This window comes from Bos indicus, chromosome 20 (genome assembly GCF_029378745.1).
Source record: "Bos indicus isolate NIAB-ARS_2022 breed Sahiwal x Tharparkar chromosome 20, NIAB-ARS_B.indTharparkar_mat_pri_1.0, whole genome shotgun sequence".
NCBI classification, from domain to species: domain Eukaryota; kingdom Metazoa; phylum Chordata; class Mammalia; order Artiodactyla; family Bovidae; genus Bos; species Bos indicus.
The window spans coordinates 16,799,243-16,818,907 of NC_091779.1; the positions used below are offsets into that span (position 1 = coordinate 16,799,243).

At 36.2% G+C, this 19,665-nt stretch overlaps 1 protein-coding gene across 1 annotated transcript in view; it reads right to left on the bottom strand.

Moving 5' to 3' along the window:
- The window catches only part of IPO11 (importin 11), a 203,414-nt gene that overhangs the window by 111,748 nt on the left and 72,001 nt on the right, over positions 1–19,665 (bottom strand). The window contains exons 16-20 of the mRNA XM_019982950.2: positions 19,376–19,502; positions 6,812–6,845; positions 6,562–6,602; positions 5,230–5,346; positions 179–292 (exon numbers count right to left, since the gene is read on the bottom strand). Coding sequence (XP_019838509.1) covers positions 179–292; positions 5,230–5,346; positions 6,562–6,602; positions 6,812–6,845; positions 19,376–19,502 — 433 coding nt within the window. The remainder of the gene's footprint in view (positions 1–178; positions 293–5,229; positions 5,347–6,561; positions 6,603–6,811; positions 6,846–19,375; positions 19,503–19,665) is intronic.

The window sequence follows — 19,665 nt, forward strand, 5'->3', positions numbered from 1 at the left end:
TCAAAAAGTGCTCATAGTGAATATAAAAAAAGTGTTTTTAAATGGTGTAGATCACACATGAACAAGAATAATGTGAGGTCTTTTACTGCCACTAACATCAATCACATGAAAATAGCAAAAAAAATTTAAAGAAGGAGAAAAAAAAAACTGAACTAGAAACTGTGGAGAAGGAACTTACCTGAACAAGATGAATAAGTGTTGTCAGAATAGCACACCTCAACATATTGTGCTCTTCACTCTGCTTCCAAAGAAGAGGCAAATACTGTACCAAACATCCTACATACGGTCGTATCTATCACAACAGAAGCAGAGGAAGCAGCAGAGCTGGGTTAGTAAAGAAGGCGACTTATTTCAGAAACACTGACAGACCTATTAGGTCACAGGTAGCAAACGGTTTACTGGATGTAATGTATTAAGTATACATCCTTTTAAAGATAAATTCAATAGTATATAGAGACACAGAGCTCCAGGGTAAATATTTTTAAATAATTTTAAACAAGCAGCAAATTTATTGGCTGAAATAAAATTTAGGAATATAAAACAACATACTGACGCCTGTTATTTCTTTAATAGAAATTATTTAATAAAAAATGCTGTTATATCCTGGTTCTTTTTAATGAAACAACTTACATAATTGGGAATTATAATGTTTTTAAAAGAGTCAGCATTTCCTCATTCATTCAACCATTACCAAATGGCATCTTTCAAGTATCAGGCCTTGAAGACCAGGCACCAAAAAGCAGAGGCTATAAAGGTAAGCATATGAACCCTTAATCCTTTTCAAAGGATAAAACTGTTAACCCCAACATGGATTAACTTCACCAGTTTTAAAAAATATCCCCTACATCACACACACCACGGCTTGATAGTGAGATTTTTGGAAAATAAAATGGAACCTGATTCCACACAGAACCTGGAAACTGCGCTCCAGGTTTCAGCCTACAGCCACCCTGTATTTAGAACTGATCTGATGAGCGTACACTTGGTGATAAAACACTCGAGTTTCACAGTTTCAGTACTATCAATCCCCAGGATTAAAAATTAAAAATTTCTCCCATACATATGGCTGATTCACTTTGTTATACAGCAGAAACTAACACAATATTGTAAAGCATTATACTCCAATAATTAAAACAAAAAAACTGCTCCCAGAAACAGTAAAGGTTTCTCTATTCTGCTTATAAAACATCATACACTAAAGTATAGTGTATACTACACACAAAAAAAAATCTCTCAGATTTGTTCCCCAGGTTTAGGAGAGGAGATGCAGAAAGATAAGAAGTTAAATATTTGCCCAAATATTTCAGTGAGATAAAACTGAATAAATATTAAGAGACTCTTCACGTATCCAATTCTGAATATTATTTTAACAGACATTTATTGAGCACTTAATTTTGCTAAGTGCTCAATCTCAAAGATCCCTCCAATTAACTTATAAAGGCAGACCAGTTAATACATAAAAACAGGTTTCAGAGTAACTAATGCATTCATATTCAACTAAAAACAGCATGTTTTACTGATAAGGAAAGTTCTGGTTTTGAACAAATTAAACAGAATGTCTTCCAAGGCATGGAAGAAAGGAAATATGTGCTATGAATTATAGACTGGGTGAATAATACAACCAAGCACCCAATTACATTTGAAAGTCATGAAATATTTATATCCCAGTCTCAATTGTTCATTAGAATATGCTCTAAATTAAAATCAATGTTTCAAAGACACTATTTTAAAAATCAATCATAGATTCAGTGTTGTAAAAGATTTTAAAAAGGGGCTGGCGATTAGAAAACAAAGTGATGACGTGAGAGCCAAACACATTTCCTTAGGTTAGGAGGGGAGAGGTAAAAAAATAAATTATTGGGGCAACTGAGAAAACCTGAATATGGAATTGACATCAGAATACAGCACTACATCAATGTTAAGTTCTCTGAATCTAATGATGATTATGATTCAGAAGGAGAGGTCTAATATACTAAGGTAAAGTGTTGTGATGAAATGACATGAGGAATATATGGGTAGTGATTTACTACAACATGTCTGCATATTTAAAACTTTTCAGTGAAAACATGTAAAAGGAAAAAAAATACTATAAACATTTCTTAAAGTGATTATGTGTTTTGGGTAGACCAATGATCAGTTATTTAAATAACATTAAAAAAAACACATGGAATTAAGAATGTTTTATAGATATCAGGCTAAATATCCCACAACAGAAAGTGAACCACAAGTGTAACACAACTGAGATGAGAGTACTCATCTTTTGGCACTTCTACTCCAAAAAATAGAATGGGGGGGGGGGGGGTGCTCTACTATGAGCATTACAGTCTTATGAGTTCATTCCCACACAGGATTATACCCACTTTCATTCATAACACATTAGAAAAACAACTGAAACTCGAATATGTGACAGACTAACAAATGGTTTAACAAAGGTTCCATTTGCAAGGGAATTTAAAAAGTAAGTCTCTATTAACATCTCATTTTAGCTAACACTTTCAACAGAATATTTAACATTTCACACTGGCTCTTGAATTTTTAATTTTGTTCTTTTCCTTCAGAAATGCTTAAGTCCAAAGACTGCTTACCTGACATCTTACTTGATGATTAACACATTTTTTTATAATCTTCAAAAAATTTCAAGCTATGGTATAAAGATGGTGACTTCCCTAAAACTTCAAAAACTGTTATGTGTCAGAAAGTACTGCTGTAAGAGGGTTCAAAATGTTTGCAATCTAGTAGACAAAAATCATATTTATATACAAATGATACCTGAAGGATATTTAAGTGATGGTGTTATTCAAAGGTTAACACAAGAAAATGTTTTTTCCTGAAAACATTTTTCATAACCCTTTCCTATTCACGTTCTAAAAACAAAAAGTACTAATAGGATAACTATATCTTATTTACTAATGATATAGACATATGAGCTGCTTAGACTATTTGTGCTGTGAAAGATAACCATGGATAGAAACAAAAGCATTTTTAAATTTACTAAGCATGACCTAGATAGCGTATTCAAAAGCAGAGACATTACTTTGCCAACAAAGGTCTGCTGGTCAAGGCTATGGTTTTTCCAGTGGTCATGTATGGATGTGAGAGTTGGACTGTGAAGAAGGCTGAGTGCCGAAGAATTGATGCTTTTGAACTGTGGTGTTGGAGAAGACTCTTGAGAGTCCCTTGGACTGCAAGGAGATCCAACCAGTCCATTCTGAAGGAGATCAGCCCTGAGATTTCTTTGCAAGGAATGATGCTAAAGCTGAAACTCCAGTACTTTGGCCACCTCATGCAAAGAGTTGACTCATTGGAAAAGACTCTGATGCTGGGAGGGATTGGGGGCAGGAGGAGAAGGGGACAACAGAGGATGAGATGGCTGGATGGCATCACTGACTCGATGGATGTGAGTTTGAGTGAACTCCAGGAGATGGTGATGGACACGGAGGCCTGGTGTGCTGCAATTCATGGGGTCACAAAGAGTCGGACATGACTGAGCGACTGAACTGAACTGAACTGAAGCAAGAGTAATGTTAAACTTATGTGGGAAAAGGTTTAGCAGTTTGGGGAGATGGGGTAAGAAAATTCATTTCTACAAAAAGAAAAAAAAAACCTTCTTTAAGAAATTCCCATTAGCCAGATGGTGTCTAAATAAGATTATTTTAAAAACTGTAAATCTTGCTTCTACAATATAATCAATTTTAAAATATTATTGCAATTGTATAGTAATCTGCATATTGAACATTTAATATTAAATATCTGTGATAAGTTTATACTCAGGAATCCTTGAGAGTAATCTTTATCTTTACCATTTTATACATGAGGACTCAAGGTTCAAGACCATGTCCAAGCCAAAGAGCAGAGACAGGGACTTGAAATAAGTTTAAAACAGTCTCAATGACCAAATTCTCTCAATGTTATTGATAAACCAGTATCAAAATGAAATAATGTAATTAATGTAATAAGAAACACAAGTGTTAAAAAATTTTAAGATATTACTACTTTTAGACACCAGGACTCAAATCTGCTCAAAATGATTAATGGTCACTCAAAACTGCAACTGTGTTACATCAATATAATGTTGAGTTCAGTTAGTCGGTTAGTGTTAGTTGTTCAGTCATGTCCAACTGTTTGTGACTCTATGGACTACAGCCTGCCAGACTCCTCTGCTCATGGGATTCTCCAGGAAAGAATACTGGAATGGGTTGCCATTCCCTTCTCCAGGGGAGCTTCCCGACCCAGAGATTGAACCTGGGTCTCCTGCATTGCAGGCAGATTCTTTACCAGCTGAACTACCAGTGAGAAGGTTAACGATGAGTTTGAATATTATCAATGCCACTAAACTGTCTGAACTTTGGCATATTTCTTGAAGCCTCAAATTGTTCGAGATAATGAATTCTAATTCCCACACAAAGGTTTTTTTAAGGATTAAATGAGAAATACATGCAAATCACCTGGCACAGGAGTTGGAAACTTGTCATTACTCAATAATTGATAGCAATTCTCATCAATTGCTTTAGAATTAATAAGCAGGTTCAAGGTGTCAGAATTCACTAATAGATTCAGGAGCAGACTCCAGGACTGTGGACTTAAATTCAGTTATCTTTTCCTAATTAATATCTCACAGATTTATTCAGCACTTTTCAAATAAAAATATGCAGTGTAAACTTGGATATAAGAAATTATAGGATAATTACAGTGTGGTTCCTGGATTATCAATTTTTCACAAACATTAGGAGTGATAAGGGAAGCTGAATACAATTAAATAATAATTTACTGTTAAAAACTTTACATATTATTTTTACATTAAACCAGTGATGGATATAACATGGCCTAGACTACGAAACACACTCAGTCTTTAAGGTACAAACAACAGATTTCTGAGAATATTTGTATTTGCTGACTGACCTTGGTGAGTATGCACTCAAACATCTTAAATTGTAAAAAGTATTATTCAAAATAAACTGAATTTTCTAAGAGATATATAATTTTGCTTTCTAACAAACAACACTACATTGTTGATCCAATTTTTTATCTTTTCATTTTCTTAGGTCATTTTTTAAAAACGCCAAGTATAAAAGTCAATTTTGATACAGAACTGAAATCACAACCTAATAGAACCATTTTAATGAATGTTTTAACACTTAAACAATGTGTACAAAGCAAAGATGTTAACGAATTCTACATGTACTCTACACATTTCTCTAACATTTATTTTCATGTTTACGACAAAATTACCTGCACGTTGACTCTTTCAATCACACAAGAAAGGACATGTAAAACATGCATCTTTGTGTCACATTCTGTAACTTGCTGAAGTAACTGAAAGAGTAGTGTGAACATGGTTTCCAAATACTGTAAGTAAAAGAAAAAATAAAAGTTTGGTACAGAAATGTAAAAAACCTTCACGTAAAGACAGAAATAAGAAGTAAAATTAAGTCATAACAGCAAAGAAATAAAAGACAAATAGACAAAACCTTAGCATTACCTATACAACTTCAAATTGGTTAAGTTGTCAATATTTAGGACAGTGATCTTATTCTTTATTGCTGTTAAATGTGCCCATTTTCAAATTTAATTCATCCACAAATGTCTTCAGAGAAAAAGTGTGTTTGAAGTTTCTGTGTTTAAAGTTTATACAGCTAATTCAACTTTTAAAAGTCCTTTGTCACTTCTTTTCCAATACGCCTGTTGTTTTGCAAAGTCCACTCATTATAGCAAGAGGAACGCCATTACTGCACTCACATACCAGCTTTCTGATATAAATTTTTATAGACAAATACTTGTAATTATACGTGCAACAGAATGTTTCTGATTAGGAAACAGAAAACAAAAAACCTATGTCTGGCTTTTAACTTCTACATCGTGAAAATTATAGTAGAAATTAGCAAATCACAGGATGTCAGAGACAGAAACGTTTGCTCTTTCAGATATTTGATTCACTTTTAAACAGACTGGTAAAACATCTTTCTTTCATCCAAAAGCATTAAGTGATTCTTCTATTAAAGAAAACTTTCTGCTCTCCAAGTGTACCCATTTATGACCCCATAAGAAATATAGGCAGATATTTTACCAAAAAGTTTTCTTGTCTAGTCCTCTCAAGAAAAGCAAACACTAAGGCCCCAATCATACTGACATATTTAACAAGTGTTTACTGAGTGACAACTATGTGGAAACAAAACAGGTGCTGAGGGTTGAGTGAAGGGAAAGAAAAGAATAAGACTAGGTATTGTGCTTTTCAGGTAAGGACAGACATACATACACAGACAACAGAGGGGGATGACCTAGGATGAAGAGTAACAGACGGATACGAAATGAGATGTCTTACACTAGTGAGAACAGAAAGTGCAGCAGTCAACTCTAAAATGGATAACAAGATAATGAAACAAAACAAACAGAATTACTGAAACTAAAGTTACCAATAAAAGCAATCACTTCCAAAATAATCTAAATATACTTTTGAAAGCAGCTTTACTAAATAATAGATACATACAATTCAGCTATAAAATAACACAATATTCAAAAGACATAAGCATAAATTTTTATAAAACCTGAAATAAATATTCTTACCGGCAGAAACTGATCTGTTCTAAACTCAAAATCATCAACAGGTGAAGAGCGGTTAAGGAATACTGAGAATACATGAAATTTAGAATATATGAAATATATCAGGATAAAATATATGTAAAAACCAAATATAACAAACCAATCAAAAATTACATTTTAAACTATGTCATAAATTATGTTTTAAAAATAATTAATTTTAAAGTATTGCTAAAATCCCTTGCAGTGAAGTATTCTTAGAATATTTAAAGGATATTTAATTTCAGAGTTGTAGCTGTTTCAATACGGACCTAAAAAGAAAGCATATTGTGAAATTTGAATCATTCTGGAATTAGTAAATATCGTTAATAAGAATGAGAAAAAAATGTATCACATATCACTTTTCTATTCTTTTTGTTAATATTAAAGTTACAAGGTACATTAATATCTAGAAATAAAAAGATATTCTCCTTTGCAAGCAAGAGCTAAAAAGAAAAATTTTATCATTTCCCACCCTTCTCAGTTAACTATGATTTGCTTAATCCAGTCTGTACTCGAGGAAGAAAAATAATTTTCCATAAATCTGTAGAGACTGTGAGACTGAGAGAAAAGATTGTGAAGATGATGCCAGAGGGAAAGAGCAAGTTGAGAAGCAGAGAAGAGAAGCAGGAAAACAGGGCGGGCCTCGGGAAGCTGGAGGATGTTAAGTGAAGATGGAGCAGGGAGAAGAGAAGGAAGAAGGGGGAGGAGGAAAAGAACACAAACCGCCACTTGTAACCTCAATTACAGGAAGTTCTTGAAACAACCAAAAGATAAAGTCTGCCATTTTCTAAACCTCAAAGTTCACAAGAGCTTTGTACAAGCTCTTGACCTTGCCAAATCACATTTTTGTGTGTGTATCAGCATGTTACCTGGGAAAATCATATCATGACAGCATATTCTACATTTCCTTTCAGGTTTTACCTGTGACTTGGCCAGCTAAATGGCACAGGCTACCGCACTCCATTTCCACATCAAGTAACACAAACTCAAGCCATCATTAAATTCTACATGCTACTCTGCAAAATAATGTATCTAAAATTTTAATCTCCTCAACAAGAGCCTTTACTTTTTTAGATGCTGTTACTTTCCACACCTGTAATAGCAATTGGTTTTTCCTTTGCAGTCATTTTCTACAAAGAAACAGTTTTGATCATTTTACAGGAACTTCTGAGGACTTGAGGTGCTTACTAGTCATGTTCATCAAATTAGTTAACTACTCTAGATTCTAAGAACCTAGTGTGCAGGCGCTTTCTCATCTGCTTTTTCTTTTTTCATTGTTTCTAAAAGTAACATGAACATTTCTAGATTTTTAAATGATTTAACAAATGTGCTGATTATCCAATATACATAAAGCACTATGCCAAGTGTTCTACTCTGAAATGACCTAATGAAAACATGACATACTCATGCAATTAAAAACATTCAACAAGGAACTATTTCTCCCAAGCATTGTGTTGGGTGTTGTAAAAGAGTTGAGGAAGACACACTCCTCTTCCTGGATCACAACCCTGTCTTGACGAAGGGGCTTGCCTAACTCAGTGCAGCTGTGAGCCACGCCATGCAGGGTCACCCAAGACGGACAAGTCATAGTGAAGAGTTCTGACAAAACATGGTTTGCTGGAGAAAGGAATGGCAAACCACTCCACTATTCTTACCACAAGAACCTCATGAACAGTATGAAAAGGCAAAAAGATACGACACTACAAAATAGTCCCCCAGGTCAGAAGGTGTCCAATATGCTACTGGGGAAAAGTGGAGGGCAATTATGAACAGCTCCAGAAAATATGAAGTGACAGGGCCAAAGCAGAAACAATGTTCAGTTGTGGATGTGTGATGATGCTGTAAAAAACAATACTGCATAGGAATCTGGAATGTCAGGTCCATGAGGCAAGGTAAATTCGGATATAAGCAGGAGATGGCAAGAGTGAACACTGACATCTTAGTCCATCAATCAGTGAAATAAATTAGTGAACTGAAATGGACGGGAATGGATGAACTTAATTCAGATGACCATTATATCCATTCCTGTGGGCAAGAATCCCTTGGAAGAAATGGAGCAGCCCTCACAGTCAACAGAAGAGTCTGAAACGAAGTAACTGGGTGCAGTCTCAAAATGGACAGAATGATCTCAGTTGATATCCAAGGCAAGCCATTCAACGTCACAGTAATCCAAGCCTATGCCCCTACCACTGATGCCAAAGAAGGTGAAGTTAACCAGTTCTACAAAGACCTATAAGACCTTCTAGAACTAACACCAAAAAAAAAAAAAAGATGTCCTTTTCATCACAGGAGTTTGAAATGCAAAAGCAGGAAGTCAAGAGATACCTGGACTACCATGCAAGTTTGGCCAAAATGAAGAGGGCAAAGGCTAACAGAATTCTACCAAGAGAATGAACTGGTCATAGAAAACACCTTTTTTCCAACAACACAAGAGACCACTCTATACATGGACATCACCAAATGGTCAATACTGAAATCAGACTGATTTATATTCTTTGCAGCCGAAGACAGAGAAGCTCTACACAGTCAGCAAAAACAAGACAGGGAGCTGACTGTGGCTCAAGTCATAAGCTCCTTATTGAAAATTCAGGCTTCAACTGAATACACTAGGAAAAACCACTCGGCCATTCAGGTATGACCTGTATCAAATCCCTTAAGATTATACAGTGGAGGTTACGAATAGATTCAAGGGATTAGCTCTGGTAGACAGAGTGCCTGCAGAACTGTAGAAGGAGGCTTGTAACAATGTACAGGAGACGGTGACCAAAACCATCCCCAAGAAAGAGACCCAAGAAGGCAAAATAGTTGTGTGAGGAGCTGAGGAAAGAAGATAAGCAAAAAGCAAGGGAGAAAGGGAAAGATACACCCAAGTGAACGCAGAGTTCCAGAGAACAGCGAGGAGAGACAAGAAGGCCTTCTTAAATGAACAGTGCAAAGAAGGAGAGGAAAACAAGAGACTGGGGAAGACTGGCGATCTCTTCAAAAAAACTGGAGACATCAAGGGAACATTTTATGCAAGGGTGGGCATGATAAAGGACAGAAATGGCAAGGACCTAACAGAAACAGTAGAGATTATGGTGGCAAGAATACACAGAACTATACAAAAAAGGTCTTAGTGACCCAGATAACTACGATGGTGTGGTCACTCACCTAGAGCCAGGCATTCTGGAGGGTGAAGTCAAATAAGCCTTAGGAAGCATTACTACAAACAAAGCTAGTAGAGATGGTGGAATTCCAGCTGAGCTATTTCAAATGCTAAAAGATGTTGCTGTTAAAGTACTGCACTCAATATGTCCGCTAATTTGTAAAACTCAGCAGGGGCCACAGGCCTGGAAATGGTCAGTTTTCATTCCAGTCCCAAAGAAGGGTAATGCCAAAGAATGTTCAAACTACCACAGAATTGTGCTCATTTCACATGCTAGTAAGGTTATGCTCAAAATCCTTCAAACTAGGCTTCAGGAGTATGTGAACCAAGAACTTCCAGATGAACAAGCTGAGTTTAGAAAAGGCATAGGAACTAGAGATCAAGCTGCCAACATTCACTGGATTACAGAGGATGCAAGGGAATTCCAGAAAAACATCTACTCCTGCTTCATGACTATCCTAAAGCCTTTGATTGTATAGAGCACAACAAACTGTGGAACTTTCTTAAAGAGATGGGAGTACCAGACCACCTTACCTGTCTCCTGAGAAACCTGTATGCAGGTCAAGAAGCAACAGTTAGAACCAAATAGAGAACAACAGACTGGTTCAAAATTGGGAAAGGAGTATTAAGAAGCAGAGATATCACTCTGCTGACCAAAACACATACAGTCAAAGTTGTGGTTTTTCAGTAGTTACGTACGGATGTGAGAGTTGGACTATAAAGAAGGCTGAGTGCCAAAGAATTGATGCCTCTGAATTGTGGTGCTGCAGAAGACTTCAGAGTCCCTTGGACTGCAAGGCTGTATATTGCCACTCTGTTTACTTAACTTATATGCAGAGTACATCATGAGAAGTGCTGGGCTAGATGAATCACAGGCTAGAATTAAGAATGCCAGGAGAAATAACAACAAATTCAGATATGCAGATGATACCATTCTAATGGCAGAAAGCAAAGAGGAACTAAAGAGCCTTGCTTGATGAGAGTGAAAGGGGGAGGGGGAATGAAAAAGCTGGTTTAAAACTCAACATTCAAAAAATGAAGTTCATGGCATCTGGTCCCATCACTTCATGGGAAATAGAAGGGGTAAAAGTGGAAGCAATGACAGATTTTATTTTCTTGGACACCAAAATCACTGCTAATGGTGACTGCAGCCATGAAATTAAAAGATGTTTGCTCCTTGGAAGAAAAGCTATAACAGGCCTAGATAACACATTAGGAAGCAAAGATGTCACTCTGCCGACAAAAGCCCATATAGTCAAAGCTATAGTTTTTCAGTACTCAAGTACAGATGTGAGAGTTGGACCATAAAGAAGGCTGAGCACTGAAGAATTGATGCTTCTGAATTGTGATGCTGCAGAGGATTTGAGAGTCCCCTGGACTGCAAGGAGATCAATCCAGTCAATCTGAAAGGAAATCAACCCTAAATATTCATTGGAAGGACTGATGCTAAAGCTCCAATATTTTGGCCACCTAATGTGAAAGGCCAACTCACTGGAAAAGACCCTGATGCTAGGAAAGACTGAAGGCAAAAGGAAAAGAGGGCGGCAGAGGATGACATGGTTAGACAGCATCACTGACTCAATGGACATGAATTTGAGCAAACTCTGGGAGACAGTGAAAGACAGGGAAGCCTGCTGTGCTGCAGAACATGGGGTTGCAAAGAGTGGGACACAACTAAGCAACTGAACAAGAACAATACACTTAGCTTGTTATCAAAAAACACCCAGATAATAAATAATTATTAATAAAAATGGCTAATATGAAGAGCTTAAGAACAGGATAATTCCCTTGAGAACATGAACTATTTCTAGATCTTCAAATTGTCGGTATTTAGTACATTGTGAGGCATACAACTGGCACTGCGGCAGTTAATTTAATTCACAAACAACAGGACATGAAACATGCCCCACCCAAAGGAACTCAAACTGCCAGCAGCAACTTATCCTTAAATCTTCATTCATCCTCCTCCACAAAAGGACCAGAGATGCACGTTACCCACAACAATGACATTTACACACATAAGTATAGGAAAGAGATACCTGAATGAAAATTAAATGTGTTTTCCCTCCTAACAAAGAGAAGTCAGTGCAGTATTCCACACAGAGAAAAAGATAAAACGAGTCATGATGACTTGCCTGCACTTTAACTACAAGAATAGGAAGTCAGATCATAAAGGGGAAGAAAAGAACACACAGCTTTAAAAAAAAAAAAAAAAGAGCACTTAAAATGACAAACACAAATAAAAACAAAATTAGCTCTCCCTGAGCTATAGAAGAAATAGGAAGCACTTATTGCATAGGGACAATGAATTTTGCAGCAATTCACAAGTTATGGGAGGAGAAAGTCAGAACCTGAATTTCTAGATTGAAGAGTAGGGGAATCAGATAGAAGATGGGCAGAAGAGAGTCTAAGACAATTTCTAACACACAGATCAATAAATAAATGCAAGAAAATGAAACAAAACAAACAAAATTTTCCCTTAACCAGACTCTAAACATGAATTTTCACACACAAGACATAGACCTCTGAGGGAGAGAACCAGATCCAGACTGTGAACTCAGCCTGAGTCTACCCTACACCTTCATCTAAGACATGAAAAAACTTCTAAAAAGATAACAAACTAATTCCATACGGGAGCAAACAAGAGCCACCAAGCCATCAGAATCATTGGAAGGATTCCAGAGAAGCATGACAGCAACAGAGAAATGAACAAGGAACCACAAGTTAACATTGCTTCCAAAGAAGACTGGTTGCCACATAAAGGCAAGAGTAACTAGACACTGCCATGAGCAGCAGGAGAACGAGCCTTTGCGTTAACTGTCACGGTGGTTGAGCTGAGGTCCAGGCCTGGAGGAACCTAGTGCTTGACCCCTACCACAGCCTGCCCACAGCAGTGCAGGGAATTTCACACACTAATGCAGTGAGCAAGGTGCTGGGACCCAAAGAAATGGCAGTGTCTCAAGGACTTAAACCATCAGGAAAATGTAAGACAGACATGAGAGAATAATTTTGAAATAGATTCTATTTCTCTGCTGAAGAGAAACAGAGTAATAACTTTATAATCTTTTATCCTTATCTCAACTGTTTCATTAAATATTTTCTATTTTTATGACCCCATGCTAGGCATAAGAGATACATTAATATGAATAATATTATCCTACTCACTGGCTCTTTTACTACTTGGTACTACTATGGTCCTGTTTTTATTCTATTCTGCAATAAAGTCAAGATCACTGAATTACAATATTTTAATGTATTTATTCTGAAACATGCATGTAATTAAGTTTCCTAAAAGGATTAAAAAAAAAAAAAAAACCTTCCATTTACTCATTTCCTTTTAAGAAAAAATTTCTAAAGCTCATTTTCATGCAATATGGATACCAGACATATCAATACAAAGCCAAAACGGACTACAAGAAACTTACTAGATTAAGGCTGCCTTTCCTCCTAGTTTTAGAGTGTCCTAGGAATTTATGGCTCAAACACAGATTTTTTTCTTTTTATGTTTTCTTTGGAAATTATATTTGTTGAATATAAGTTAATTCAGAATTCATTTTGTGAAAACACAGACTAACACAAAGTTTACAACAGTGCTTTGAGACACGGAGGAGGGACAAGTGGAAAAAACTCCGTAATAGTGTTTTTGAGACATGAAGGATGGACATGTGGGAAAACAAAATCAAAACTATAAGACAGAAAGTCTGATAGAATTGGGAGACCCATAAAAGACCCAAAAGTGAAAAGATAGGAGAGTTTTAATGCACCTTGTTAAAAACTACCTCTGCCCACATCCCAGCTGCAACTCCCCGCGTATTCAGGATCTGCTGAGGTCATGTGCATGCCAAAGTGCCTTCTTAAACTCCATCTAGAAAATTCACTATTGCTACGCTGGCAGTCAACCTGCCCATGTGGATGGCCTTTTCTTTGCTTGACAGACAATAACCCCAAAACACCCATCCCCAAACTACAAATCTCCTGGTTGTACCACAATGTACATTATATACTGCCTCTTATAAGAGTCAAAGTGAAAAGTTAAAGTGAAAATGAAGTCGCAGAGTCATGTCAGACTTTTTGTGACCCCACGGACTGTACCTTCCTGGCTCCTCCGTCCATGGGATTTTCCAGGCAAGAATACTGGAGAGGGTTGCCATTTCCTTCTCCAGGAGATCTTCCCAATCCAGGGATTGAACCTGGGTCTCCTACACTGTAGGCAGACGCTTTACCATCTGAGCCACCAGGGCAGTCCTTATAAGAATACACTAACGCTAATTTTCAAGCAACTCCTGCTTGTTTTATTGAACACTGCATAAATAACCTAAGTAAAAATGAGTTTTTAAAATTACTTATAATTTCCAAAATTGAAAGATATTAATGGGTCAGAAACCTTACAACTAAAGCAGCCCTGTATGCAAATCAAATATTCTGGTTAGAGAATCATCTAGAGTCCTAGGAAACAAAACTTCCTCTCATCAAAGATTTAGCCATTCTATTTATACTGTGGTAATAACATTCTAAAATCTGAAACTTGCCATAAATAAGCAGTGTATCTACTAAGTAACATGTTCTAAGAGGAATGGAAGAAAACATGCAGAAGATACTTTTTAAATGGATTTTTCAATAAACATTGGAGCACTGTTATCCTTATTTAAAAAGTAATAAAAATGGAACCTTACTTGATATCATGTTGATAAATAAATCCCAGATGGAATAAAGAAGCAAGTATGAAGAAAACCAACTTTTTAAACAAGAAACAAAAACAACAAAACAGAAAGAAGAAATCAATAAATCTGATTACACTAAAATTAAAAAACTCTGCTCAACAAAAAGACAACAGAATGAGCACAGAAAGATACAGGTGGGAGAAAAGAAAGATACAGAGATTTCACTGCATTTGTAATGTTTTATTTCTTACATACTTGAAATATTACAATGGAAATATGGAAAACCAGGTAGCTCTAATCTTAGTCACTGAATTTTTCTCTTTACTTGATATAATTCTTAACTTTTAAAAAGTAAAAAAACTAAAAGCATCCACTTTTTAAAGATGAGTCAGGAATAAACTCAAAAGTACAAATTTTCAAAGTAGCATTAGCATTATCTTAAACCTAATCAAAATTCTCAACATTACAAAAATGTTTCCAAATATTGCAGTATCATCAATGATTACCAAGTTTTAATTACAAAATGCTGATGAAAAGTTGTAATACTATTTCAAATAAACCAAACAATTTTCACTCAACTTGCATAATAATCCCCTGGATCAAACAACATCATCATGCGACTCACAGGAATAGAGACTTACTCCACACAGTAGTTTCCCATATTATAAAATTTTAAAGAATCCTGAGTTTGAGGTTTTTCAGCATAAGCTCCCTGTGCTCCTTGCTTGCAAGGCCCTCCAATAAACCTTCCTTGCTCATAAAAAAAAATTTTTTAATAGTCCTATTTCCTCTTCTATTTGCCATGAAGTGATAGGACCAGATGCCATGATCTTAGTTTTCTGAATGTTGAGTTTTAAGCCAGCTTTTTCACTCTCCTCTTTTCACTTTCATCAAGAGGTTCTTAAGTTCTTCTTCACTTTCCGCCATAAGGGTGATGTCATCTGCATATCTGAGATTATTGATATTTCTCCCAGCAATCTTGATTCCAGTTTGTGCTTAATGAAGCCCGGCATTTCGCATGATGTACTCTGCATATAAGTTAAATAAGCAGGGTGATAATATATAGCCTTGACGTACTCCTTTCCCAATTTTGAACCAGTCTGTTGTTCTATGTCCGCTTCTAATTGTTGCTTCTTGACCTGTATATAGATTTCTCAGGAGGCAGGTCAGGTGGTCTGCTACTCCCATCTCTTTAAGAACTTTCCACAGTTTGTTGTGATCCACACAGTCAAAGGTTTTAGCATAGTCAATAAAGCAGAAGTAGATGCTTTTCTGGAACTCTCTTGCTTTCTCAATGATCCAATGAATGTTGGCAATTTAATCTCTGGTTCCTCTGCCTTTTCTAAAACCAGTTTGAACATCTGGAAGTTCAGGTTTCAAGTGCTGTGAAGCCTGGTTTGGAGAATTTTGAGCATTACTTTACTAGTGTGTGAGATGAGTGCAATTGTGCAGTAGTTTGAACATTCTTTGGCATTGCCTTTCTTTGGGATTAGAATGAAAACTGACCTTTTCCAGTTCTGTGCACTGCTGAGTTTTCCAAATTTGCTGGCATATTGAGTGCAGCACTTTCACAGCATCATCTTTTAGGATTTGAAATAGCTCAACTGGAATTCTGTTACCTCCACTTGCTTTGTTCATAGTGATGCTTCCTAAGGTCCACTTGACTTCACATTCCAGGATGTCTGGCTTGCTCTTTGGAAGAAAAGCTATGACCAACCTAGACAGCATATTAAAAAGCAGAGATATTACTTTGCCAACAAAGGTTCGTCTAGTCAAAGTTATGGTTTTTCCAGTAGTCATGTATGGATGTGAGAGTTGGACTATAAAGAAAGCTGAATGTGAAAGAATTGATGCTTTTGAACTGTGGTGTTGGAGAAGACCTTTGAGAGTCCCTTGGACTGCAACGAGATCCAACCAGTCAATCCTAAAGGAAATCATATTCACTGGAAGGACTGATGCTGAAGCTGAATACTTCAGCCACCTGATGCAAAGAACTGACTCACTGGAAAAGACCGTGATGCTGGGAAAGATTGAAGGCAGGAAAAGAAGGGGACGACAGAGGATGAGATGGTTGGATGGCAACACCAGCTCGATGGACATGAGTTTGAGTAAACTCTGGGAGTTAGTGATGGACAGGGAAGCCTGGCGTGCTGCAGTCCATGGGGTTGCAAAGAGTCGGACACAACTGAGCAACTGAACTGACTGACTGAACTGATACCAACTGGAGAAACTGGTTTTCCCAGCTGCTGTACTATTTCTATTCTGCCATAGCCAGCCTTGTAATAACATGTCTATAAGACTAGGAAGCCACACAGACCACTACAATTATATGTATCCCATCTATGTAACAGCAGCAATCAAGCAAGAGAACATGGACTCTGAAAGCCAAAGAAGATTTAGATTCATGAGAATCTATGTGCTTTGTGTGTGTGTATATGTGTAAATGTGTACATACACCCACGAAGTATGTGGGCTTGCCTGGTGGATCAGATGGTAAAAAATTCACCTGCGATGCAGGAGACCTGGGTTCGATCCCTCAGTAGGGAAGATCCCCTGGAGAAGGGAATGGCTACCCACTGCAGTATTCTTGCCTGGAGAATTCCATGGACAGAGGAGCCTGGCGGGACACAGTCCATGGGGCTGCAAAGCAACTGAGCGACTAGCACTTTCACTTTTTTCATATGTGTGCTGCTGCTGCTGCTGTGTCGCTTCAGTCGTGTCCGACTCTGTGCAACCCCATAGACAGCAGCCCACCAGGCCTCCCGTCCCTGGGATTCTCCAGGCAAGAACACTAGAGTGGGTTGCCATTTCCTTCTCCAATGCATGAAAGTGAAAAGTGAAAGGGAAGTCGCTCAGTCGTGTCCGACTCTAGCGACCCCATGGACTGCAGCCTACCAGGCTCCTCCGTCCATGGGATTCTCCAGGCAAGAGTAATGGAGCAGGCTGCCATTGCCTTCACATGTGTATACACATACAAATGCAGTTGTATGCATGTTTGTACATATATGTCTGAACATTTGCACATTGTTGCATGTCTATATGTATATGGTATCTTCCTACATTTCATTAGCCAGCATTTCTCACAAGTTGAAATTAGAACAGTAAACCTTACATACTACTGATCTTAAAAGTACTTAAAAGAAAAAGGAGGGGGGTAAACTATGCAACGTTAACTTAGTGCCTTACAAAACACTGTTTTCTCAAGAAGTTATAACAAATGAGACATAGCCACCAAAAGACATACAGCAAAGGGGCAAAAGCTATATCTGCAACAGCATTTCCTCAAAGTGCATTCCTTGGATATTAATGTATTTGTCATCTTGGACAGTCACAACACAATCAATGTACATTTTTAATGTTCTGATTGATGCTACAGGAAAGAGGATTATTTGAATATGTAGTTCAGTGTTTTCCAAACTTAACTTGTCATGAAACCCTTTTGCCCAATAATGTTTGTTAATGGGATAGAATTAATGTTCTGCTTTTAAACTGCTGACCAAAATGACTCATTTTTCTCTTCATTTCTTTCCCAAAAGACTCATTAAAGAAAGAAAAAAAAAAATCCAAGAAATTTCTCTTTTCCAAAGAAAATTTACCTGAAATTTCTATCTTTTGTAACACTTTCACATAAAGCATTTAATGTGTTCTCTCTGATACCACTGACAGAATAGCAAATAATATTTCCAAGAAGAAAAACAAAACTTAAAATCTTATAAATGCTTTATTCTAAATAAATAGACTTTATTCTATTTACAAAAGTAAATTAATTCCAGCAAACAGTATTCTTAGGAAGAGCTTAGATATTATCAATAAACTTCTAAGAATTTAAACATGATAAAATAAAACTAGATTCCCTTGTTTAAGCAGGGGTTCCTTAAACTATTTAATAATTATAGAATGATATTTAGAGTAAGTTATCACTTATTTATACAAAGTAAGTAACATTTAAGCAGAAAATCAAAAGATCAGTTCTATTTGCTTTTAGAATGCATCATGCTTCTGCAATTACGATGTTTTCTTAATTTTGTAATTTCCCTAATTATGTTTTCTTTTGTTGAACATTAAAAATAGTTTATATTATCATGTACACATGTGAAAATGAGAAAAATGACCCAAACCTTTGCTGGAAAACACGGTAATCAGGTAGGTTTAAAAAAAATTTTTAAGGTGGAATACTGAGAAATGATTAAATATGATCTTATCATAATTTGGGGGGTAAAAATCATTTAATTTTACCTACAAATAATTTGAAACTCGGAAAAAGACAACCAGATTCACTTTTTAAAGACTATGCTGGAGTCAAATCTAAGTACAAGACAAAGTACAATAAGTCATGAATATATTCTCACTGAGGCATAAAATAAAGCACTGAGGGAAAACCTCTTTTAAAAAAAAAAAGCTCTCTGAGTAATCAACATAAAATAAAGCAACAAACCTACTGAAGTGGAACAAAGCAATGAAGAAGTCATTATCAAGTTTTCAGTAACACAAAATCAAGAATATTATGTGAAATGCTACACATGAAGAAAAAGTCCTAAAAGAAACAATTTCAAAGTCTAAAACAAAACTAAAAAAAAAACTTCTCAAAACTGAGAGACAAAAAAAGAATCAACAGTAAGGATAAAACAGATTATGGTGTTAGCTCAAATGTAAAAATTACAAATTCTATCGTGCATAAGAAAAAGGATATTTAAGCTATAAAGGGATTTTTTTTTTTTTAAAGAAAACTGCCTTCTTTTATTCATACTAAAAAATTATAAATAGTTACAGATTAGTAGACTTTGGTCAATTTTTTTTTTCATTGACTAGTGATCAGAAGGACAAATGGCATTAAAAAGATTTTCTTCCCTCAAATCAAACTTCTCACCAAGGAACAACTACAGCATTGAAAGACTGCCAACATTCTAAAGAAAGATATAAACCATTTCTGAATTTGAACTTTGACATATGTTAAACTTATAAAGAACTCTTTTAAGACATGTAAGCAACATACCACTAAGTCTTGGTCCTGAAGCAAGTTACATATCGCTTCATATAACATGGGTCTTAAGTCAGACTTGAATCTCACAGAAATCCACTGACCGATGAGCCAAATCACCCTGCGTCGCAATGGCTTATACCTAGATGGGAACCATGCAATCAAAACGTTAGATACTTTAAGAAGCCTATGTCACTAAGCATATTTCATCATTTAAATCTAAAATGTAGTAAGAAGGCAATACACATTTTATACAAAAATCTAAAAGCTACTTTTACATGTACCGCAGTATAAATATTAACAAC